The following is a 25,404-nucleotide window of genomic DNA, read 5'->3' on the forward strand; positions in this document are numbered from 1 at the left end:
CCTACTCTGGAGGTTCAGAAACTTCAAGAACTTAGAAGTGGGGGACACACTACATCCTACAAACTCCTGACAGAAAGCCCCTTACTCATGAGGCAAGTCTAACAAACTAAAATACAGAGCAGCGGCAGAAAAGATTGGCCTGGCACATGGCAATCAGCATCAAAGCCGGAGGGATGGTTGAAAATGAGAACTTTTTAAAAATCTAAGGCAAAAAACATATTGAATTACAAGTAAGTTTTATAATTAAACAAATCTCACAAAACTGATGAAAACATCTTTTTTATATACCAAAAGAATAAATATTAAGTAGAATGGTATACACACATAGTTGTATCCTGCTTACATATTTCCTGCTCAATACTTCTGGGGGGCAGCTCTCAGAGTGGGACCCACGCTAAATCCTGTGTCCTCCACATGCTCTCTGAGTAAGACTGAAAGGCCAGGGCAGGCCTCTCTGCCACCCCCCCCCCCCCGCATGCCCATGCACACGCACACGCTGTACGATCGCTTCTGCCTAAGATCCGGGTTAGTGGATTCAGTCCTGCACATGAGATTTAATTCTACTGCTTCCTTTCTGAGGGCCCGGAACACCATCTTCAGGCTCACCCAGAGAGGCTGCATGCAGGAGGCAGTTTCCATCGCCGGTAGTTGCCAAAGGAAGCAGCCTCTGGCAGGTAGGGTCCACACTCACCCACCAGTTCAAACGCCCTACAGAAACAGGAGGAAAAGGAGAGGAGATTATTCGTAAAGCCCGTCCCACTTCCCTAGCTCTAAAACAGTCTCCAAACTTGCCTCCTCTAGGAAGCCTACCCAGAATAAAACCATCTCTGTTACTCCTTATACCCTCTTCACTTATACCTAGTTGATCAGAATCTGGAGAGCATGACTGGTGAGATCAGCAGTTCTTACATGGGGACCACTGATCTAACCATTATCCAAGGGGACATTTGGCAATATCGGAAATATGTTTGGTTGTCACAACTGGTGGGGGGATGCTACTGGCATCGAGTGGGTAGAGGCCAGAGAGATCGCTAAACATAATATAACGTAGCAGGCAGCTCACACAACAAAGAATTATCTGGTCCTAAATGTCAACAGCGCTGAGATTGAGCAACTCTGTGTTAGATGATGGGGCCAAGGTCATAGGTTGAAATCTGTGTCTGGCTCTGATTCCTTCACTCTGCTCAGGAGACCAGTAAACATCATACAATGAAGCTCAGCACAAATCCATCATCAGTAAAAGAAAAACAACCCAAAACATGTATTCACAGCGTCACGTAAGTATCATCGGCATATCTGAGAGCATGTCAACTTGTACGTGGTATGACTTTAAAGACATGAGCAACAAGACAAAGCACATGAAACACCTCAGAAAGTGAGTCTTGATTCTGTACAGTCATCCCACAATTGCTGATCCTTTCACATGAGGGAAATATTTCATGAATCGTGCTTAAAAGTTTTCTTGAATTACTGAAAAGTCGACAGAAAGAAAAACTGGCCTATGATCTCACTAGCCAGATAACTTGCTAACTTTTTAAAAAAGTATAAATAGAGGCACACAGTTACTATAAAAGGGTACAAATGAAAAATGAAAGCTTCTTTCCCATGCCCCCACCTCCCAGGCCCCAGTCTTTCTTCTAAGGAAGTTCATTTATTTATTTTTTTTTAAAGATTTTATTTATTTATTTGACAGAGATAGAGACAGCCAGCGAGAGAGGGAACACAGCAGGGGGAGTGGGAGAGGAAGAAGCAGGCTCCCAGCGGAGGAGCCTGATGTGGGGCTCGATCCCAGAATGCCAGGATCACGCCCTGAGCCGAAGGCAGACGCTTAACGACTGCGCCACCCAGGCGCCCCATCTTCTAAGGAAGTTTAATACCTGACTAGCTTTTCCCAGATTCCCAGCAGCCTCGTCCCACCATATTAACTCATTTTAACAGTCATTTAAGACAAACACAACTGTAAAGGTAAATAAATCTTCGGGGAAAGGCTCATATAAACACATGGGACTTTTAAATTAATCACCATTGTACATCATCTGTAGTATTGGTTCTTTCTGGTCACAAGGGTGTTCCAGAGCCAATTATAATTCATTTGTATTTTTTTCCCCATGTATGGATTTTTAGATATTGATTCCTGGGCTGTTCATGTGTATATCTGGTTTCCCTACCATCAAACAGGAAATTTCCAGGGAAAAGTGTCTAATTTGTGTCCCGAAAAGAAGCGCCTAGCTCAGTACATGTTGATCTGACTGACTCTTGACTTTGCAGTCTGCTCCCACACTTAGACAGGAAGCTACTGGTCAAGGCCAGGCCCTCCACGTGGCTGCCTACAGGTGAAGAGCAGAGGGAAGAGCCCGGGAAAAGGAGTACTCACTGACCTGCCTGTTCCAAGGCAACCAACATGGACTGTTCAATAAGGTCTCTCTCTATGAAGCTGCGGAAGTCTTCGTTGTACACAGTGAGATCTGGAAGCTGGAAGGCACAGATGGGCATTTCCAGGGGGTGCTCACTGCTCCCCCCACCCCCACCATTGGAGGAGACATGGGACCGGGCCAGGGAAACAATGCTGGAGCTGGCGTGGGAGATGCCCCTAGACAGGCGTTTTTCTGCAATGAGAAACGGAGTTACCTTAGAACATACACAGCCCAGAGAACATTCTACTCATGCGGTGATGGTTACCTCTTGACAAGGGTTACCTCTTCCAGGCAGGGAAAAACTGTGAGTCTAACTAGCTACCAAATTTCCCAACCCTCTTTCTCAATCCAAATACAAGTGGAGAAATATAGAAAGTAGTATTTTTACAAGCACTTCTATTAGCACCAAATATACATTCCCCTTTCTACCCTTTTTAAAAGAAATTGCCTGAACTTCTCCCCATGACTGTCTTTTTTAATTTCCATTTCCCAACATAACAGGGACTTATTCATTTGGCAACTTGGTCAGTGTTTGGTAGAGAAAAGAGGGAATAAGGGAAATGGGGTTTCATTTGGCTAGACTGCATCAAATTATCACTCTGATAATTTTCACAGTTTTGGAGAATACAGGAAAGAATTTCCATTATAGAAAATTAAGGATAAATCTTACACATCTGGAAACTTTCTCATCTATCATCAATAACATTTATTTACATTATTTACTACAACTTTTCTAGATTCATATTTATCAGAAATGTACAGGTACAGTCATTCTCACTTAACATGCCAGAGAAAGACAGTCATGTAGACAGGGCCCCAAATTATTTTTTTTTAAGATTTTATTTACATATTTGTCTGGGGGGGGGGAGCACAAGCAGGGGGAGCAGCAGGCAGAGAGAGAAGCAGGCTCCCCGCTGAGCAAGAAGCCCGATGCGGGATTCAATCCCAGGACCCCAGGATCATGACCTGAGCCAAAGGCAGACACCCAACCAACTGAGCCACCCAGGCGCCCCTATTTCACTTGTTTTGATTACATGGCACCTACAATTCCCCAGCAGATAGTCTGTGATCATAATCTGCTCCGTGTCATATTATGATTCATTTGCACGACTTGAGTTATATAAAGATTATCAAAAGCTAAAAACTGTGTTGGGAAGTAGTTCTTAATCCAATACTTGCCAGAGATGACAAGCAAAGTAAATCAAGAGTTGTCTAAAGTTATTTTATAGTGATGTTATTTTTTAAACTATTGTTTTTGGTATTTAAAAAGCATCATAAGCCCATGGTAAAAAATTAAAATACTATCAAATGATGTAAAGTATTACAAAGAAATCTCTCCCTTATTTAAAATTTCTGATTCCTTTCCCCGAGGCAACCTTTGGATCCTTCTAGAATTTTTTATGCACATAGAAACACATATAGCTCTGGGCATCTGGGTGGCTCAGTCAGTTAAAGCGAGTGACTCTTGGTTTCAGCTCAGGTCGTGATCTCGAGGTCATGAAATAGAGCCCCACATGTTCTATGCTTAGACTCTCTCTCCCTCCCCCTCTGTCCCTCCCCCTGCTCTCTCTCTAAAACAAACAAATAAATCTTAAAAAAAAAAGCAATATAGCTTTGATATCATTTTAAGAAACACAAACAAGAACATACTATATAAACGGTACTGCATCTTACCTTTCTCAATAGATTTTAGAGACTTTAAAAAACAGCACATCAAGTTCTACCTAATTCTTTCCAATGGCTGCAGAGTATTCCACAACATAAACGATTTTAATTTATTTAGCTTCTCCTCTACTAACAGACATTAAATGTTGTTTTCAAGCTTTAACTTTCAAGCTTTATGCTGTATATGTGTATGTGTCCACTTACATCTATTTATTTAAAGGACACACACATACAAACCCACATGCACGTACACATGTATGATCAATTCCTAGAAATCAAATTGCTAAGTCAGAGTCTACATGCATTTTAAAATTCTGATACATACTGACATCCCCATCTTTGGAGGATGGCAGTGATCCTTTGAATTCACCCTTTACTCTATCTCGACAACTAGACTGTACTCCCTCATCCATTTCTCTCCCAGGATCTGAAAAAGGCCTTTGGACAGAGTAATAATCAAGGTGCAGTGGGACAGTGTGAGCAGGGGAAGGACCAGGCTCATCTCCAAAGGATGACTCCATTTAGCAGTCCCCTTGCTTCCTTTCTACTCTGCCTGTAGAAACACCCCTCAGTTACCCCAGTACCTTGAACGATGTCATCCTGCCGCTGCAGGGTGGGTCGGGGAGGGCGGGCCGACTCTCTCTCCGAAAACCCTTTTTCAGGGGTCCTAGAGCCACCACTCCCTTCACTAAAGGGTGGGGGCAGGTTCCCAGCATGGACTTGACGTAGCTGTTCAAAATCACTGAGGGCGGCACTCACGTCCCAATTCTTTCCTGGCAGAAGACAAAGCAAAAAGTGAAATGGGTACTCAGAGAACGGGGAAACTGAGGAAAGACACAGAACAATCACTCGAACCATCCTCTCAAAACCAGCAAGCAAAATTCATGTGCACTTCCACCATTCTCCTGTTCTCCATCACACGTTAATTTTCCTCATTAACACTTCAGTCTTCAATACCACAACCTATTTATTTCCTTGTTGTCCATTTCCTAAGTCTGCTCTGTGGGCACTGAAACTTTGTGTCTCTGAACTGAAAGAGCCCACAGAGACCACAGATAAAACAAAGGAAGCCTAAAGAAGTAGAGCGACTTGCCCAAATGCACTGCTAGTTTGCACCAAGGAAAAGTGCAACTAAAGCCCAGGTCTCTCAATTCTGAGATCCAGACAGTTCTTAGCCTCGACATGCTCTATAATGTCCTAAACCATCCAAAATTGTATACAAAGGTATAGGTATGTGCATTTTTCTAAAGAAAAAGAGCTGACAGCTGTCATCAGATTACCAAAAGGAGCTGTTAACTGCCCCCAAATTTAAAGTTAAGAATCACTACTCTACTGAAGGAAAGACCCTAGATGATAGATTTGTCATAATGGATTTTTCTGTTGCTTTCTGCAGTTATATTATTCTATAAATAACATACTGTATGACTGTTCACATTTCTTTCTATCCACTCGTTACTCCCTTAATTCAATTCCTATCACCCACTGCCTCCAATCCACTCTGAAGTACCCCACAAGATTAATCCTTCCAAAGCACTGTTCTGATCATTTCAGTTCCAGAATCAAAATCGCTAACTGCTTGCCACTGGAATAAATTCCAGGCTCCTGTGTCTGACATTCAAGGCTTTCTATGACCTGGCCTACTTTTCCAGCTTTTTCTCTGTGCTTCAATTTCCCTGGCTATGAAAGTGGAGATGCTTCCATGTAGGACTGTTATGAAGATCAAATGAATTAAAAGCACTGGTACGCAGAAAGTTTTACATATGTATTTATGGCTGTTGTGTTATATCTTGTTATTACTACAATTTTCCAGTTAAGCTGTATGAATCATTAATACCTGATAAATTTCCTTCTGAGCCATTACATTCACCATTTGTTCCAACTCCCTTTGCTCACACTGCTTCAGTCAATCTGGCCTCTTTGCTGTCCCTACGAACATGCTAAGACTGCTCCCACCTATGGCCTTTCCAACAACTGGCCCCGCTGCCTGGATCTCTCTCCAATTTATCTACACAGACAGCCCCTCATCTCCTTCAGATATTTGTTCGAATGTCACATTCTTAATAAGGCCTGCCTTAGCCACCCAAGTAAAAATCAAAACCTATCTCATCGTTTCCCATAGCACTTCCACCTTAACATAGACTTTACAATGATTTGGTTATCATGTTTGTTATTTACTGACTGTCTTTCCTGCTAGAAGGTAAGGGCAGGGATTTTTGTTTGTTTTGTTTCATTCAAGCACCTAGAACTTGGCACATAGTAGACACTCAATAAATATCTGTTAAAGAATGAAGGACTTTTGTCCTGACTCAACAAATGTTTACCACACAGTTGGAAATACAGAACACCATACTGAACGCTGGCTCTGTATTTGCAACCGTGTGGTAAACTCCTTATAATCAGGTCCTAACAGCCAACTTGTCCAAAACTGAATGTCCATCATCTTCCTTCCTAGGACTTGCTTCATCTCCTCTTTCTATAGTCCCCAAATTGGTAATGGTATCACAAGCCCTCCAGGCCAGAAAATTCTGTCATCTTGAGCTCCTCACTACTCAGACCCAACTCCTTCTCTGCCCTATCTAGTCAATGTTTGCACTCATGAAATATCTCTCAAATCTGTTCTTTCTTGTCCATTTTTATTGTCACTGTTCCCATGCAGGTCCTCATGATTGTCCCTGGTCTTTGGGAGAAGCTCAGCTAGTCTTTCTTGCCCTAACATGTCCCCTCTCGAATTTGCTCTTTACACTATAAACCAAAGCTAACTTTTAAAGGAAAAAGCAAGAGAGAAAGACAGAGGCAGGGAGAAAAGGAAGATCAGGCCCTTTGATTTCCCTTCTACATTGTACCTGAAATCCATCCACTTTCTCTCTTCTGCCACCACAGCGGTTCAAGCCACCATCATCACTCACCTCAACTGTGGCAACAGCCTTAACTGGGTCGATCACTTCTCTGGCCACCTTCCAATCTGTGCCACATCCTTCAACCAAAATTCAAATCCAATCACATCACCCCCCTGATTGCCACCCTTCCCAGCTTCCCACTGAACACAGAATGACATTTAAACTCCTTACCCACAGTCCACAAAGGGCCCCATATTCTGCTTCCTGCCTTTCTACCCATTTCCTGCCACTCGTGCCCCACTCTTCCGACCCAGTGCCAAACTCTCTTTCACCTTAGGTCCTTGTATAAGCTTCCATATCAACACTCTCTCCTCTATCCCTTTTGTCTTGCTACTCCCACGCACCCTTCTGGGTTCAGCTCAAATGTCACTTCCTTAGAAAGGCCTTTCTGCACCCTGTATCTGAATTAAGTTTCTCTCTTACACTTCCATAGTACCCTCAACCTTCCCGTCATAGCATAGAAGTGTGTGCACGTGTGTGAGAGAAATTACACAATTATTAACTGTAACATGTTAAGAGCCAGCCTCTGAAACCAGATTGCCTGAGTTCAAATTCCACTTAACTTCTCTGAACTTCAGTTTTTAAAACTGTAAAAGTGGGATAATAAAACTTATATTGTAGAGTGACCGTAAGAATAAAATAATGTATCTCCAGTACCTCACACATACAGCGTTCAACACATGTTACAAGAGGAAGAGGAAGCATTTGAGCTGAATCCCGAAGGCTGAGGAGAATTTCAGGAGAATAATAGAGGAAGGGACACTGCAGACTTAGAAAACAACTTAACGTGACCAGGGAAAGGTGATGTGTTGGGCCAGACTGAAGCATAAGAAGGAGACGGTAGTAGGAAGTAAAACCAAAAGTACCAGTCAAGGGCAGAGTCATACTGAATTAGCAAACCGGAGTCTAAACCCAGATCTTCCATTTCCTAACTAACAGGTAGGTAGAAGCAAATGTCAAATTGTCACACCTTGCTAAGGGCTGACAATCCAGAACATCAGAATGTATGCTAACACCCTGCCCCTTTCACCTCAGGCTTACCCATTTGTGTCATTATATATTTCCATCATCGAAAAACATCTGTTAATTATGACTCCAAACAAAGACTCCTACTGACACGATTCCAAGCCTTAAGGACCTTAAAATCTAGAACGTTGACACTGATGTGTACATACAGATGTAAGTAAACAAAGGCAGCAAAATAAAGACATTAACTTAATTCACTCTACGGAGAATCACCTGTACAAATTAGGGAAGGAAAGAAACAAAACCGCGAGTGATCCCAAAGTCATAAAAGACGACGACTTACAGAAGATCTAGAATTGTGCTTTTAGTGGCTTAATATAAAATTTCACTTGCGTTACCTAAGCATAAATTCACAGTGGAGAAAGCTATACCAAAAATTCAAGGTGAGAAGGGGATTTTGCATTTTAAAATTATGGTGAGTCATACACAGGTGGATTATTAGAAGCAACTTAAATGTAAGGTCTGCCACACACAAAGTATCTTTCTGATCACCTTTAAATGCTCCAAGTCATCCTAACAGTAAATATCGCTTTTTACTTTCTCTCTTCTCGTTTTCCCCCTCATGACTCCTTACCTTCCAGGAGATCTCGGGCCAGCCCAGGCTCCGCGCCTGTAGAACGGACAAAATCTGACAGGACAGCATCCATGTCCAGGGTCATGTGATCATTAAGTACTTTCAGGCAGCTGAGGTAGGGTGGACATAGATCAAAATTCAGGCCTCCACCTGAGGAGGAAATAAACACATGAGGCTCAAATTACACTGAAACAGGATGATCACAGCCCAATTTCAGCAGCTTCCTAACCAAATGGGGATACTATCCCGGCTCGCTCATTTCAGCTGAATTTATTATGGAGAGCAACATTTAGTTTCCCAATTCCTCTTTAATTTCTTAACTATTAAATTAATCGCAAAACCGCATGTCATTCTGAATACTTTTCTTCTACCTTTCTAGAGTATTCCATTTCCACCCAAAAGTTTGCTTATCCAAACTAATGGAAGAAAGCAGCAGACTACCACCCTGAAGAACTCCCCACCTTGTTTATTTCCTTCCTGGCACTTGATATAACCTGGAAATATTTTAATAGTTGCTGTCTAGCCTCCTCCTCTAATATGTAAATTTCTTGAAAGCTGAGTGCTTGTGTGTCTTGTTCACTAATGTGTCCTCAGCATGTATCACTTGGCACAGTGCATGGCATACAGGCCCTCAGTAAATATTTGCTGAATGAATGGATACATGAACAAATGAATACTATACACTGAATAACTTTATAGAGTTGACTAGTGTTCTGAGGCGAGCTGAGGACATGGAAGGAGCAAGCTGATAGCTAAAACTACTCCAAATAAAACAATAAGCCATTACGCAAAGCACAGTGGAGATCCCAAGGGTACACAAAAGTCAGTTTTTGTCCACTAATTTCATGAACCCAGGAAACATGCCTTTCTCCACTGCGGACAAATGAGCCAAAGAAGCTCACCTGCAGAAGATCTCTTTCAGACTTGACTTTGGCAGAAACTCTGTCCCTGACCTGATAGCCTGGCACCAATCCACATTCCTCTAAAGTTAGCAGTCCCAGCTGAGGAAGCATAACACAGTGAAAAACAATCTCTAACCAAATTCTACCAGAATTAGACAGCTTTACACTTCTCTGGAGAAGAGGGCTTGTTCCTAAACTAACCATAACACACCTGCCCCACCACACCCACCAACCCCCTGCGTTTTAGGGAAGGCCCAAAGTAGAATTCTCAAAGGTAAAAGGTGACTCAGGTGACTCTGCAGAAACATCGCCTCCTAAACAACCCAAAGTCTAAGGGTGACTCAGATACCTTTTCTTCAAACCTCCCCCAATCCCAGGACACAGCCTGTCTAGTGGTATGATTAGATCCTGATTTTCTGCATTCCTTAGAAATATTAAGGCAAATAAACAGCAATGACTCGCGGGTCATAAAACCAGGAAGTGACTAACTTGAGTGCAGGGACGTGTTTTATTCATATTTATAGCCCCAACACCTAGCACCTAGCACAGCACCTACAATACTGTAGGCATCAATAAATGCCTGATGAGTAAATGATTAAATGACCAAGTGGACCTCTACACCAGCCACCACCAAGCCAATCTATTTTTGGCTTAACTCAGCAGATGAGAAATTGCAGGGTCCTTCGCACTTCCTATCACCCCTCTCTTTCTAAGTGTCTGCCCTGGTCCCAATCCATCTCTCCAAGTTTCAGAAACTCTCTTTTCTGAACAGACATCATCCGTACTCTCACCAGTTCCACCACCCTCGTACCGTATGATTTTTACCCGCACCTATATATGTTAGCTGGGTAGCTGTGGTCAAATTACTTACAGGCTTTCATTGCCTCTTGTGTATCCTAGACTTGGAGTCGATGACCTCTAAGATCCTTTCCAGGTTTAAAAAATGAACTTCTCCAGTTCACTGTAGCGTCGTAAACCATGATCCTGACATTCTCTTTTAGTCTATGTATTATCAATGTCTGATTTCCTTCCATTTCAATATCCCAATTGTCAGAAAAGGCTGCCAATACATGAGGAATTTTTGGCCTAACATACCTCAAATTCAAAATGTCACATTATAAAATAAATTAGTTCCTTACATTTTATACTCAAGAATTAAACTCCGTCAGAATTCATAAATGAATGAGTGGTTTCTCCCTCCCCTAATACAGACAAGAATTTCCTCTCCAAGCCCATTTTAGTCACTGTCTTAGAGGTCACAGGAGATGGCTGCAGCCCAAGTAACGTGAAAGCATGACTAATCCAAAACCAAGAGCAAAGCTGCAAAATGAATTTCAATCTTCTCTCTTTAAAAAAAAAAAAAAAATTCAAAGGAACTTAGTAAAGCCACTTTAATAACTTTCTGAAAGACTGTGGGAGGTATACAGTAAGCACACAAATAGCCATCAGCAAAAAGATGCTCAGCAGAGGAGGGCAGAGTTGATCAAGCCACAGGCATGTAGGCAATTTCCCAGCCAGACATAGGCTCCCATGACTGAGGAGCCAATAAAAACCATCAATTTCATGGCATCACAGATCTCACTCGCCAACACAGTAGGTCATTCTTTTCAAAACACTACTTTTGAGAAGTAATTTTGTTTTAAGATTTTATTTATTTATTTGACAGAGAGAGACAGCCAGCGAGAGAGGGAACACAAGCAGGGGGAGTGGGAGAGGAAGAAGCAGGCTCCCAGCGGAGGAGCCTAACGTGGGGCTCGATCCCAGAACGCCGGGATCACGCCCTGAGCCGAAGGCAGACGCTTAACGACTGCGCCACCCAGGCGCCCCAGTAATTTAGAGATCCAACATTATCTGGAACGACTTGCCAAAAAATTCAAAGCACTAAACCAAACTTCTTGGCAGCACATTCTACGTTTGATGCCTCCAGGAGCAGGCCGCAGACTCCACCCTAACCCCACCCAACAGGTGAGAACAGTAGTTTTTGTTACATCATCATGAACACCTGGCTTGAGCTTCTCAAATTCCAAACAGGCAAAATCCACAACATGGACTAAAACACACAGTCCTTGGCTCTGTCTCAGCACACAGGAAGAAAAAAAAGAAAATACTGGCTTTCAAACTTTCAAACAAAACAGAGGAGGCACTGAAACATCTGTTGATTGTATGGTGTTTAGACAAATCTCAATTGGGGTCAAAACCCTCCAGTCCTCCAACTGGACGAGGTATTACTGATTACTTAATCCAATGTCTGCCCCCATGCAGAAATCCTTCTATTACATCTCTGACAGGGAAATCACCCAGTTTCCGCATGGATACAAGCTTTGATGGAGAACTTGTTCCTTTGCCACAATGTCCGTCTTATTGTTGGACAGATCTAATCATCAGAAAACACTTTTCTAAATTAAATCACCAACCCACCTCCCTCTGTAACTTCCACATAGTGACCTGTGTTCTCTTCTCCAGAACAATAAAATCCACACCCAAGAATGATGGCATTTTCATAGACAAAGAGTAGAGAAAGCAGTTCTCCACATAAAAAGGTGTTTACAAACAGAGAAACAAATAAGGCTTGAAAAGTCAGGGGGGCTGCCCGAAGTGTGGCCATTTTGGACACGCACTCTACTGCACCCACTGCCTCCCAAGGCACTAGGGCATTACTGAACCCCAAACAGCACTGATTCTTACCCGCTGAATTCTTTCACACAGGAAAAGGCTGTGCCTATCTCTCACATTTATTCAAGACTTAGACACCTGCCTTATATTGCCCTCATTTAAACCCTCCCATTTTCCTCATCAATTTCAACACCCAGCTACACGATCCATCCAATGTGTCTGCCATAAGAGTTTCATAATCTCATCAAATGCAAAGACCTTCATCTCCACTCCAGCACCTCAGTCCTGGATCCTGCCATCTCCTAAAACTATTCCACCTCTGTATTTTCAACATCCAAAATCTTACTTTGGCCACAATCTTATCTTCCTTCCAGCTTTCCCTACTACTAAACCTGCTCTCTTACCTCGAGATATCTTCACCTCAGACTAAGTCATCCAATTCTTTAACCACCTTACTCACTAATTCACCAAAAATCATGCAGTGCCTACTATGTGTTAGGTGCACTACGTTCAGGATTAGAAACACAACAGGGAACTAGACAGGCACAGTCTTTATCCTCATGAAGATTCCAGTCTGGAGAAAAAAAGAAAAACACAAAATTTCACAGAAAATTGAAATAAAGAAATGCTGGACAGATGGGTGTTATCTCCTACCGGGAGTCAGAAAAAAAGTTTCCCAAGGAAGTGATATTACATCTAAGGACCAAAGAATGAGTAGGAACTGGAGGACAAACTGGGAAAGAAAGAATGCTCCAAGCAGAAGAAACATATATCGATGTTCTGTAGCAGGAAGAAACACAGAGGTGAGAATGGTACAAAATGAGGATTAAGAGGGGTCTGGTGGACCCTGCTAAACGTTGAGATTTTATCCTAAAAGTAACGAAAAGCTACTGATGGGTTTGTAAGCAGGGACAGGACACGATCAGATCTGAAATATTAAAAGATCCCCCTGGTTGCAGTGAGAAGAGTGTGGAAGGAGCACAATGGAAACTATTGCAAAGACATGACGGTGAGCTGGACTAGGAATGACAGCAGTGATGACTAAGAAAAATGGTGGATAGATGCCACTGTATCCCTTCTTGCCTAACTGAATGTGAACCCAATGACTGACCATTTATTTTCCAGTAAAAACCTAGTTCTGCTATTCTTCTTTCATCTGCCTAACCTGGAAGGCTCCCACATTCAACTTCTCTGCTACTACCTGGGGCTACTGAGCAAGATCAGACCACATAACCATGCAGAGCAACCCAACTACACATAAACGGCATTCAGTCTCTACTTTCAATGAAACACTGCTGTCTTCTGCTTGACTTTGGTACAAGTCAACCAATCTTCTCAGCTACCATCCCCACACCTCCACCATTCTCCTACCCAACCCTTATCACTCCCCTTACTCCTGACACATGACCTTGCCTCCAACTTCACAGAAAAAAATTACGAAACAAAGCAAGAGGAGTTCCTTCAGGTTTCCTCCCCTGTCCCTACCTGCCAGCTGTTCTTCTCCTCCATCCTACAAAACTCCCTAAAATCAACGTTCACTGATGCTACTTTCTCACCTAGGTGCAGTGCTCATCCTGTGATTCTATTGAAGGAGAATGGCACTGGCTTACAATAAGATCACATTTTCCTCACTGCTTATCTAAAGTGATCTCCTCGTAGCACGTGATACTTCTTGATCACTCTTCCTGCTTCTCTGGCTCTGTGTCTTGGTCACCTTTGTGGACTCCTCTTCCTAACCAAGGGCTGGTGCACCCAAGGTTCTACCTTCTTCCATCTTTTCTTTTTCTTTTCTCTTTTTTTTTTAAGATTTTATTTATTTGACAGAGAGAGAGACAGCAAGAGAGGGAACACAAGCAGGGGGAGTGGCAGAGGGAGAAGCAAGCTTCCCGCTGAGCAGGGAGCCCGATGTGGGGCTCGATCCCAGGACCCTGGGATCATGACCTGAGCAGAAGGCAGACGCTTAACGACTGAGCCACCCAGGCGCCCCCCTTTTTCCATCTTTTCAATTTATATCATCTCCATGAGAATTTCATTCATGTCCCTGAGCACTCAAATGCTGGTAACTTCAAATGTTTCACAGCCCCAAACTCTCCAGCTCACCTGGGAATCCCACATGCACTTTAAACTCGGCACATTAAAAGCATGAGCTCATTCTCTCATCTCTGCCCCTCCCCCTTTCAAACTAGTCCTCTTCCAGTATTGCCTATTCTAGCAAATGGTACCATCATCCATCCTATTATCCAAGTCAAAAAGCCTGGGAGCCACTCTGGACTTCTCTTTTACCTTATCCTCATTCACAAATAGTCCTTTATGAAGTTCTACTCATTTTCCCTTTAAAATTTCTCAAATCCATCCCACACTTTTCATAAACTACAACTCTTTTATTCTCTCTCAGGTTTTCATAACCTGTACTCCAGGAAATAGCTTCCTAATTTCTCCCTCTTCCTCTCTCCAGCCATCGGTTGCTTGTGGAGGCTGATCAATCTACAATGCAAATAGATATTATAGCTCACTGCTCTAAATTCTTCAACGACTAAAGCTTAAGATCCCTTCACAATCTGGCTCTGCCTAATGCTCCGGCCTCATTCACCTGCCACCTTCCCTCTGCTGTCCTGGTAGTTCCCCAAGTACACCATGTGCTCACATTGCAGTTCCTTTGCCCACGTTGTTTCCTGCTGCCTGGAATGACTTGTGGTCTGGCAGGGGAATTCTTGTCTCTAGTCCTATAAGACTACCTTGAGTAATACCTTGTTTGCAAAACTTTCTCCAGCTTCCCAACAAACTGCCCACTTCCTCGCTGCTGCTGCACCTGGTACTCCACCTCTGTAATATATATTATTTATCACACCACACAGTACTTGTGTTTATTTACACATTTGTCTCCCCCACTAAACCATGAGCAATTTGAGGGCAGGAATCTTGTCTTGTTCATCCTGCATACCCAAGCACCTAGTAGGCACTCAGTTTTTGTTTAGATAAGCTGAGCTGTATTTGTACAGTACCCTAGCACACACGCGCACGCGCAGACACACACACACACACACACACACACACACACACACCAGTATTGCAGATAATCAGATAATTAGTGTTGTAAATAGGCAGGTCTAAAACAGTGGCTCATCTCAAAGACATTTGTTTAAGATTGTTATATGATCTTATTTGCAACAAATTTCTCTTCCTAAACATTGTTTAACTCAGACTAACATTACAATCAGTCTGCATGCTCTGCATGCCCAACTACTTAGTAACAGAGAAAAATGACCCAAAATTAAATACTGATTATAGATAACAGTTACGTTAAAATGCCTGAGAAACTACTGACCCTACATTTTCTCGTTTACTACATCCCCCAAAGCGTCCACATTCTCACACTATACCCTCTCCCAGTCCCAGTGATGCACTACAGCTGTGTCTGGGTCCCCTCCAACTCCTCCCAAAACTCAGTGGAAAACCACAACATTCAAGACTGTCAAGAATTTTCAAAGGTCAGAGACTCCTCCATGTCTATGATGTCAGTCCCAAGGAATCCAGACAGGGAGAAAGAGGAGGGACAAAAACCCTTAGAAATTTCACACAATTCTTGATTAGGTGGGAGGGAAAAATGAAAGAGTCTCTTGGCAGATTGTTTTTAATTAATACGGGTCCTTCCAAGTGAAAGAAACAAAATATAACCTTCTTTAAAGAAAAGAGAATACGACCAAATCTCACCAAAAAGACCTATGCAGACCTATGTTACAACCCAGAGATAACACAATGGGTCTAAAAGGAAAAACAGAAGTGACAGGAAGTAATATGCACCGAAGCTTCAGACATTATTTCATTTTAACTTCCAAGTAACTCTAAAAGGTTGGTTTGTACCAGTAACCCTACCTTAGAGGTGAGGCCACTAAAGCTCACAAAGGTTGGGTAACCCACTCGAGGTTACTAAAGTAGAAAGCCGCAGAGCCAGACTTTCACGCACCCAGCCTACCAGACTCCAGACCAGAGCCCCGTACCACAGCACCCCTAGTCCAGGGAGGAGAACTGAGAAAGCACATGCCATCCACCCATGTGCCAGTCTACCCTCCCTGTTTCAGCTGCTTTCAACACCACAGTGAGACAGAACTGGCTCTGGATTCAGACAGATTTGGGTTCAAATACCAGTCTACCTACTAAGGGCTATCCTGTGGGTAACTAATATAACCATTTTGTGCCTCCATTTCTTCATGTATAAAATGGGGGAAATACCTGCATTTCAGACCTCCTGTTAGGATTAAATAACTGAAGATACATTAGGGCAGGGCCTGGCATAAAGTAGTCCTCAAAAAAAGTCAGTTGCCTTCCTTCTGCCTAACTCCCCCACATACTCCGCCTCACTCCACTAGTGCCCAATCAGCCCCTGTACCTTTCCTCCAAAAGCTCCCTCTACTCATCCCAAACAAACCCTCCAGTCCCACAGCCATTTCCAAGGCACCGTCAACACATGCACAGAGCACCCAGTCTATCATTCCCATTCCAGCATCTTTCAACTCCTTGAGCCTCCAAGAAAATGTTGCAAATGGACTTTTTGGGCTGTTCCTTCTACCAGATGGTCCCTCAAAAATAACAGCGAAAGAAAACTGTCTGTCCTCTCCTAGATGTACAGACAGAGCTAAATAGCTCATTCATCCCCAAATTTCCAGGAATAGCAAATTCACACATATTTACTGAAATTCTAACATCTTAATCTACCACTCCTATCTCCCCATGTTTATCCCTTACTACTCACTCACTCTAGATTCAAAGATTTTATAATAGTCTCTTAATCTCATGCATGTTGTCTATTTTTTGGAAAAAAATGTTTACATCTCCTCCCGCTCACCCTGCACAATTCTGGGTTGTTTTCTACCTCCACAACAGTGTATACTCAAGGAATAGCCATTTTCTGTCCCTAAATCAAACTTAAGAAAACTCAATCATTTAATTTACCATTCCCAATTTATTAGCTTACTATATGCTATTGTGGATACATACTAGTAAGGACTCAAGAATTGGCTCCATGGCTTTATCACTACCACTAGTATGTGTATATGTCACAACAAGATTTAACTATTTTTTCAAGAGTTTCTAGCCTTTTTAATCAGGCCTACAAATAGCAAAATGAATCTCTAAGAGACAAATCCACTAACAGCCAAATGCTGATATAAAGATCAGGGAGAAGTTCACAGAGAACTCCTTAAGAACTGGCATTTGTCTTTTCAGTGCTACTGATAAAAGGCTCTTCGGATTACAGTTACTTGGGAAATTTAATAATTCGGAAGACGTGCACAATGGAAGTGACCTTTAGAAAAATAAGAGCAGACAGAGTCATAAAGAGAGGCTGTTATTATAAAATTGGCACAACACTAACTTGAATAGAAACAAAAATCATGTTAATGTTTATTTTTTTAGATCCAGACCAGTATTTCTATTTGCCACACACAACGAATTTTTTCTCTTTCCTTTCAGCGAGGGTCAAAGATAGTTCAAGGTTTGATTCTCAATACATTCAACTTTTAAGAGGATAGTCTGTAAAAGTAAAAATTCAACATAAGCCCTTAAAGATTCTGATTACTAAACTTTTGACATGAGAGGAAAAAAATAAATCCCACAAGTCAACAGAGGCTAGTCTAATAGTAAAACACATTCTTTCTCTGAATCAACCCGCATTCAGTAGCTGAACACAATCTTCTCTCCCCTTCTTGATTCCTAACTACCGGTCATTTCACTGTCAATTAGAGAACTTCTCTTCAAGGAGAGATATAGCAGAAGGAAAAAAATTCTAATTATGAACTATCTACAATTAGTTACCCATAGGAAATTTATTCATTTTGTAAACTTCTTCTGGTAAATTAACTTCCTGCAGCACACAACTACTAATTCTTTAAAAGCCCCAAACAATTAGAAAAAGAAATCTGTCTTTTATAAAATTACATAACTCTGTTCAAAGAAAGATACTTTTTATTACTATGATTATGTTTAAAATTCTCCATCGGCACGTTCCACAGTTCCATCTGTCCTGGCCATATCTAGACCTCATTTGAACTCCTCTAGGCCCAGTATTTGCAACATTCACTGGCCCTTGCTGTTACCATATCCTGCCTTGTAATATTAGTTGGCCTTCCTGATACTCATATCTAATCTCTCCAATCTGACTATCATTCATTCAATCGAAATTTATCCAGCTGGGTCCACCATGTACCAGGCACTGCCCTAGGGCCCTGGAGATACAAATGAAGAAGAGAAGCCACAGTCTGGGCACTCCAGTCTGCTGGGAGAAATCTAAACATGTTATCCATGCCCAATGGGGTAGGAAGAGGTATAAGAACTAGTTTACCTGGATGGGTTAGGGAAGTTTCTCAAACTGGATCTTTAAGGATGTGGGACAGGGAGATCATCAGGCTGGAAAACAAGATATATTCTACATAGAATTAAGATCCTTGAGGTTGGCACCTTTCTTTTATACTTTAAGAAATTCTAAACAGGCCTAAAAAATTGCTTGGCACATAGCAGATGCCTAACAAATATTTGTAATTCTAAATTATTCATGCTGGTCCATGTGTATGGATGACTGAGAGCTAATCTATATCTAAAATAGGCTTGTGAATTATTTACCGGTTTCAAATGTCATCATTCGCCCCATAGATACATATAATCAAGTTCTATGCGAATATATCTGTACAGCTGTCTGTTCACTAAAAATAGCTTCTTTTTCGCTGTAATTTCTGTTCTTAAAGCACTTCCACAAATAAGGCCTCGTTTAATAAGAATTCTAAAAATTAAATACTCTTTTTGAGGTTTTTAATCCCCTCTTTTCTGATGGAAAATATATACACACAGAGAAGCTTACAAAGCTTAAATGATACCCTGATAGCAAGGAGCCTGGACCTAGGTATTCTGAATTTGAATACAGGCTTTATATCAGTTCTACAGGGACTTATGACAAAATCAAATTGGTTTGGCCATGCAAACTCCACATACTAAGGAATTCTTGATTATTTTGCTTCTAAAAATACTATCCATATTCATCCACACTACTAGCCCCATCCTCCCCACCCCCCACCAACTCCACCAATACACACATATTTCTATTTCTAGGTTGGAGTTAGGAAATAGAAACTCCAACCCAGGATATCCTGAGACCCAAATAATTTTGGGTCTCTTTCATTTGTATAGGTTGTGCCATTTGTGGTAGTAATTTTTCTTTTAAAAGAAACTGAGCCTCGGGTGCCTGGATGGCTCAGCTGCTTAAGCATCTGACTCTTGATTTCTTCGGCTCAGGTCATGATCTAAGGGTTGAGACGCACCTGGCACAGAGCCTCCTTAAGATTCTCTCTCTTCTCCTCGAGTCTCTGCAACACCCCCCCCCCCCGCCACATACCACCATTCTCTCTCTCTCTCTCGTTCTAAAAAAAAACCTTTTAAACTGCTCTCAGTGTGGAGTCTACTTGTCCCTCTCCCTCCCTCTCTGCTCCTCTCCCTGTGCTCTCTCTCTCAAATACATTAAATTTAAAATAAATAAAAGCAACCAAGCCTCTTATATTTAAGCACATAAAACTAGTTATAAGCATAATAATATAATCTGACTTCCCTCTACCTGGGAACACAGACTATACACTTCTATTTTTACATAATTAATACTTCACATTTGGGTCTAATGTGGAACGAGCCTGGTGGTGAGGTGCAGAAAGTCAGTCTACTTTCCTTGTTTGGCACTTTGGAATTATGGACTTTGGAACCAGGACATCAGAGATCACTTCATTCCATCCCTCAAATTACAGATGAGAAGACTGAGAACCAGGTAAGTGAGATTAAGTGACTTGCCCAAAGACACAGAGCTAACTAGTGCTAAAACTGTGTATAGAACATAAATCTGTGGACTACTATTCTTTTTTCTCTCTCTAAAGATTTATTTATTTATTTTAGAGAGCACGAGAGAGCTCATGCACACACGCAAGTGGGGTTAGGGGCAGAGGAGGAGAGAATCTTTAAGCAGAACTTCCTCTTCTCCCCACTGAGAGCAGAGCCCAAAGCGGGGCTCAATCCCTTGACCCATGAGACCATGACCTGAGCTAAAACCAAGAGTCAGATGCTTAACGGACTGAGCCGCCCAGGCGCCCCTGCTGACTCCGATTCTAGCAATCTTTAACCTGACTTGACATATATCAATGACTTTCAATTCTCCATGTGATCTACTTTGTGGATTTATGTATGAAAACTTCCTTTCCTCCTGCCACCCAGAAAAATCTCTTACTTCTACAGATGTGTACCAAAGAAAAAGATGCATAATTAGGAAATTTAATCACTTAAGCAAACCATTAAGGGAAATCATCTATACAGATGATCATTAGGGCGTGCTAAATCAAAACCCCATGTTTGTTGTGCTCATCACCACTAAAGATATAAACTGGATTTGGAAATATTCTTCTAGCACTGGATCCCTGAGGTCCAAAGTTTTGTAGCAAGAGGGCAGGATAAAATTAAGTGTGACAAAGAGATTTTTTTTTTCTTTTCTATTGATAGTCTGAAGCTCTAATATGCTGTTATGAAATCATGGCAGAAACTAAATTTTGAACAGAATAAAACATAAAATAAAAACCAAGAGAGAATAAAGCATCAACTTTTAACACATTATTTCTCCCTGTCCCAAAGAGTAAATAAAATGCGTGGCAGCATCAGAGCAATCACTTTTCTCACATTCACTTTGTTTCATGTTGATTTGTGGGAAAGCTACACCTCTTCTTCCTCTTAGGAAGGGCCATCAGCACAATAGCACCAGGTCACTGCAATTCTCCCCTAATGAAAACCTTACCTTCCCGCCTCAATCATTCAATAAGCACTTAGGAAGGACCCACTGCATGCCAGGCAGTCTGCGAAGTGAAGGGGATGCATAAACCAGTAAGTCATCATCCCTGCTTTCTAGAGGTGCATCTAACAGGCTGATTCCAGAGAAAACCCCAAGATAGGTATCAGTTAACTTCCTTTATTCAACACAGATTTACTGAGTTCCAGGCATCGGAGACAGAAAAAGATGAAGAGTAAACTTTTAAAAGAGTCTTTTCAAAATTCACTAAACTTGCTCTTCTGAATTATTAAAATCACATGTTCTTCTCCAAGAATGCCAATCATCAGAAGTTGACTGTAAAGGATTTTGATGGTAAAACCTAGCCAAGTATTTTGGTCAAACGCACTGTTTCCTTAATCCTACCACTGTGGGAGGCCATACTGTCCTAGACGGATACATTTTATCAGTATAGGATCCACAGTAATGGATTGTAGTTATCTTACCAATGAACTGGAAGGAGTGGTTTCCTGTATTGACAGATGCTTTCAGTAGAATGCACTATGTCAAACCTACGACAAATCCTGTTTAACTTTCTTGCCACAACAGTGTATATCTAAGTACTATAGGCAACCCCTCATGATGACATAGCCCCAGGCCAAGTTTTCAGGGTGACAAGTCTCTGCTTTTCCTTTTACGTTCCACAAAAAGTACAAAAGGTATGAATTAGTACACAAGTCATTTGGCAAATATCCTGTTGTCCTCTGAGTTCTTCTCCTTGAAATTACTCCAGGAAACCAACCTTCATTAGAATGAGTCCTATTCCATTAATATTTTTAACATTACTATTGGTAGTGGTGGTGGTGGTGACAACAAATGCTAGCTTTGCAGTTCACAAAATACTTTCAAATATACTACCTCATTCACTGAAAAAAATGCAGGGGATAAAAGGAAAAATCATAGGCAACTATCTCAAATATCAAAAATCAAACCGAGTTTAACTGGAATTGAAAAGCAAGCATTTTCAACTCTACCACAGGGTCAAGAAGCTAGTTCTATCAAAAAAGCACAGGATTAACCCTAACAAAGCAAAATCACACATTTCCCTTTAAGTTAGGCCTGATTCAATTTGTACATGTTAAGACCACAATTTCAGCAAGAATCTGATATAAATCTTCGATACCCCAATCCCTTTTCCAAATGCCTTACCCAGAGTTAAATGATCAATAACTACTCTTCTGAAGAAGGCACAGTTAATGAGAAAGCTGCCCTAGAAAGACAGACAACATTTACCATTCGAGCACCTTTAAAGATTTAACTAGTATTTACTGTGTACCAATCAAGTACCAAGCACTAGGTTAGACACATCCATATAAATCATCTCATTAACCTTATGTGTCACGCACAGATACGACTAAATCCCAATCCTTAACTGACCTGGGTTCCTAAAACCAACTAGTTCTAATACTAACTACCTTGATCCTACCTAATTAATCCCTAAAACTCAAATGGAACTCAGCTTCTCAGTCTCACAGACCTAAACATTTTTTTGTGCTTCCTACAAGGTAATGCTTAGCACAAAACCTGTGTGCCTATTTTTAAGCTCCTAACTCCAGAACAAACACCGTACATCCAAAATATGGCACATGGTGATAAGAGACATAATCGAAAACAAGTAACTCTCTTGCTTCACACTAGCTAAAGAATAAACCTAGAATACTAACAAAACTGAATTTTAAAAAAGATTTTATTTATTTGAGAGAGAGCGAAAGCGAGAGAGATCACAGAGGGAGAGGGAGAAGCAGATTCGCTGCTGAGCGGAGAGCCCTGCATGAGCCTGGATCCCAGAACCCTGAGATCACGACCTGAGCCAAAGGCAGACGCTTACCAACTGAGCTCCCCAGGCACCCCACAAAACTAAATTTCAGCTGGGCAGAAGACACTGGATTTTATTTTATCCTCTTAAGATTTTATTTATTTGAGAGAGTGAGTGAGAGAGAGAACATGAGGAGGAGAAGCAGAGGGAGAGGTAGAAGCAGACTCCCGCTGAGCAGGGAGCCCGACACAGGGCTTGATCCTACGACTCCAGGATCCTGACCTGAGCCAAAGGCAAACGCTTAACCAACTGAGCCACCTAGGCACCCCAGACATTGGATTTTAAGTCTTCCCAACCTCAAGACTATTTTCTAGTCTTCTGAATACAGAAAGCCTTCTCTATTTGAATGAACTGCAGAAGGCAAGTTTGACCCAAGAGTCCCCACTCACATACTCATCAAAGAGAACCGGGGGAAAAAGAAAAAAAAAAAAAAATTCCAACTGGTATGACCACATTACAACGTTAACCTCACATTACTCACCATCATGCTACAAGAAAGCACTTGCAAGTGGGCAAGGAATGTTCAGGAAGCCAAGGAAACAAACAAAACTCTCCCAGTCCTCAAAACACAAACATATCCACATGCCAAAGCAGGTCACACTGTCCAGTTTATACCCAGTATGAGTGAGTGGAAAGGGAGTGGGGAGAGGGGAGGGGAAGAGAGGAAAAGCATTATTGGGCAGGTGTGCTTGTCAGCACCAACGTATTTTTTTCTTGGATTCATGGAGAACCTTTTTTTTTTTTTTTTTATGTAAAGATCCCTTGATTTTTTTTTTTTTAAAGATTTTATTTGTTACAGAGAGAAAGCACAAGCGCTCACACATGAGAGATGAGGAGGGGCAGAGGGAGAAGCAGACTCCAAACTCCCTGCTGAGCAGGGAGCCCAACAAGGGGCTCTATTCCAGGACCCTGAGATCATGACCAGAGCTGAAGGCAGATACAGACGCTGATGCTTAAGCAACTAAGCCACCCAGGCACCCCATGGAGAACCCCTTTAAACAAAGAAATACTGTGAGGAGCACCTACCTTTATAAATTGATTTACTTAGGTAATCACAGAGAACATGCAATATATATAAATGGCAGCATGTTATAGTGGTTGCATACATTTCCTCTGAAATCCACCAGATCTATATGTAAATCCTAGTTCTGTCACTTTCTTGCTGTGTGACTTTGGGCAAGTTATTTAACTTCTCTGTGCCTTAGCAGGGACTTCATCTGATAGTCACTGTGGTATCCTCAGCAACTTCAACAGTACCTAAATATCTTGGCTGAATTGATAAATATTTTTATTAACACAGGAATAAATATTTCAGATGAATTAATCTAGAAATAGGTATAAGAATATCTACCTATCTTACTGAACAGTTATGAGTATTAAGTGAGGTGATATATAAAGTACTTAGTATAACTCGTGGTAGGGTCTCACTATTAAACAGTCAAGTTTTCTTCCCTTCCCAGCCAGGTCAGAAGTTATAACAGAAGAGTCATGGCAAAGATTAAAATGGGCTAAGAGGGACGCCTGAGTGGCTCAGTCGTTAGGCGTCTGCCTTTGGCTCAGGTCATGATCCCAGCGTTCTGGGATCGAGCCCTGCATCGGGCTCCCTGATCAGTGGGAAGCCTGCTTCTCCCTCTCCCACTCCCCCTGCTTGTATTCCCTCTCTCGCTGCCCCTCTCTCTGTCAAATAAATAAATAAAATCTTTAAAAAAATAAATAAGTAAAATTTAAAAAATGGGCTAAGAATTACAGAAGCCAAGCATTGGAAAATGTTTACTACTAAGGCCCTAGTCATAAAATCTAGGAATATTTCACCTTGGCAGATGAAATTAAATAACAGACTCTTGTAGTAGGTACATAATAAATGTTACTTGATCCAGATAACGCTACTGTGAGTCTTCAGGTATCTGTTATTACCAGATAAAAGCCTGGCAGAATAGGAAAAGTGAAAGAAAAAGAAAGGAAAGGAAAACAGAAGGGAAAAGAAGTGAGACCGAGTCACATTTTAAATATAACAGACTATATATTTAAAAACCAAATATAAAGGATTTTTAGAAGGCTATTTAATTCTCTAAAAACTTCCCATTAGCAAAAACACTCTATTGATTCACAATATTTACTGACCTTTTTTGGTAATAAGATCTGTGTAAGTAAATTGTTCTTAACTGCTGACAGGGTAAATAAGCTTGAAAGATTTGGGTCCAAAACTCTCCTCCTCCCTTTACTCCAAAAAGACTGATGGGGCCTTTGAGGCTACCTCAGACTCAACCACATCAGCCTATAACAGCCTATAACCACATCAACCTATCTACATGCAGAGGAAAAGATATTTCATTTTCAAAACTGGGAGTCAGAGAGCATATGCAATTAAATCCCAAATCTGAAGGAGCTTTTTCCTTGCCTATGAGGAACTGAATGTCAGAAGGTAGCGCTAAGGAACGCAGCTCACTGTTGCATTATGAGCCCGACAGTATACACATTCAGTGTCTGAAGATAAGGAAAACCTATGAGAACTGAAACAGCTTGTGGGTAAACCTCATCATAATGTGGTCTTCAACTTCCCATTTCCCTTCCCAGGCATCTCCTCTGTGTTTTTAACCACTTGACCCACGTCCTCTTAAGCAACAGAATATAAAAGAGCACTGGCCAACAGTCAAA

The 25,404-nt window shown here is 41.6% G+C and overlaps 1 protein-coding gene across 1 annotated transcript in view; it reads right to left on the reverse strand.

Moving 5' to 3' along the window:
* OTUD7B (OTU deubiquitinase 7B) overlaps positions 1-25,404 on the reverse strand; it is a 51,012-nt gene that overhangs the window by 12,448 nt on the left and 13,160 nt on the right. The window contains exons 2-5 of the mRNA XM_045777153.2: positions 8,577-8,726; positions 4,664-4,852; positions 2,379-2,606; positions 607-708 (exon numbers count right to left, since the gene is read on the reverse strand). Of these exons, the coding sequence (XP_045633109.2) occupies positions 607-708; positions 2,379-2,606; positions 4,664-4,852; positions 8,577-8,661 (604 nt within the window). The 5' untranslated portion in view covers positions 8,662-8,726. The remainder of the gene's footprint in view (positions 1-606; positions 709-2,378; positions 2,607-4,663; positions 4,853-8,576; positions 8,727-25,404) is intronic.

Source organism: Ursus americanus, chromosome 12, assembly GCF_024610735.1.
Source record: "Ursus americanus isolate L20-20 chromosome 12, mUrsAme1.1.p, whole genome shotgun sequence".
Lineage (NCBI taxonomy): Eukaryota > Metazoa > Chordata > Mammalia > Carnivora > Ursidae > Ursus > Ursus americanus.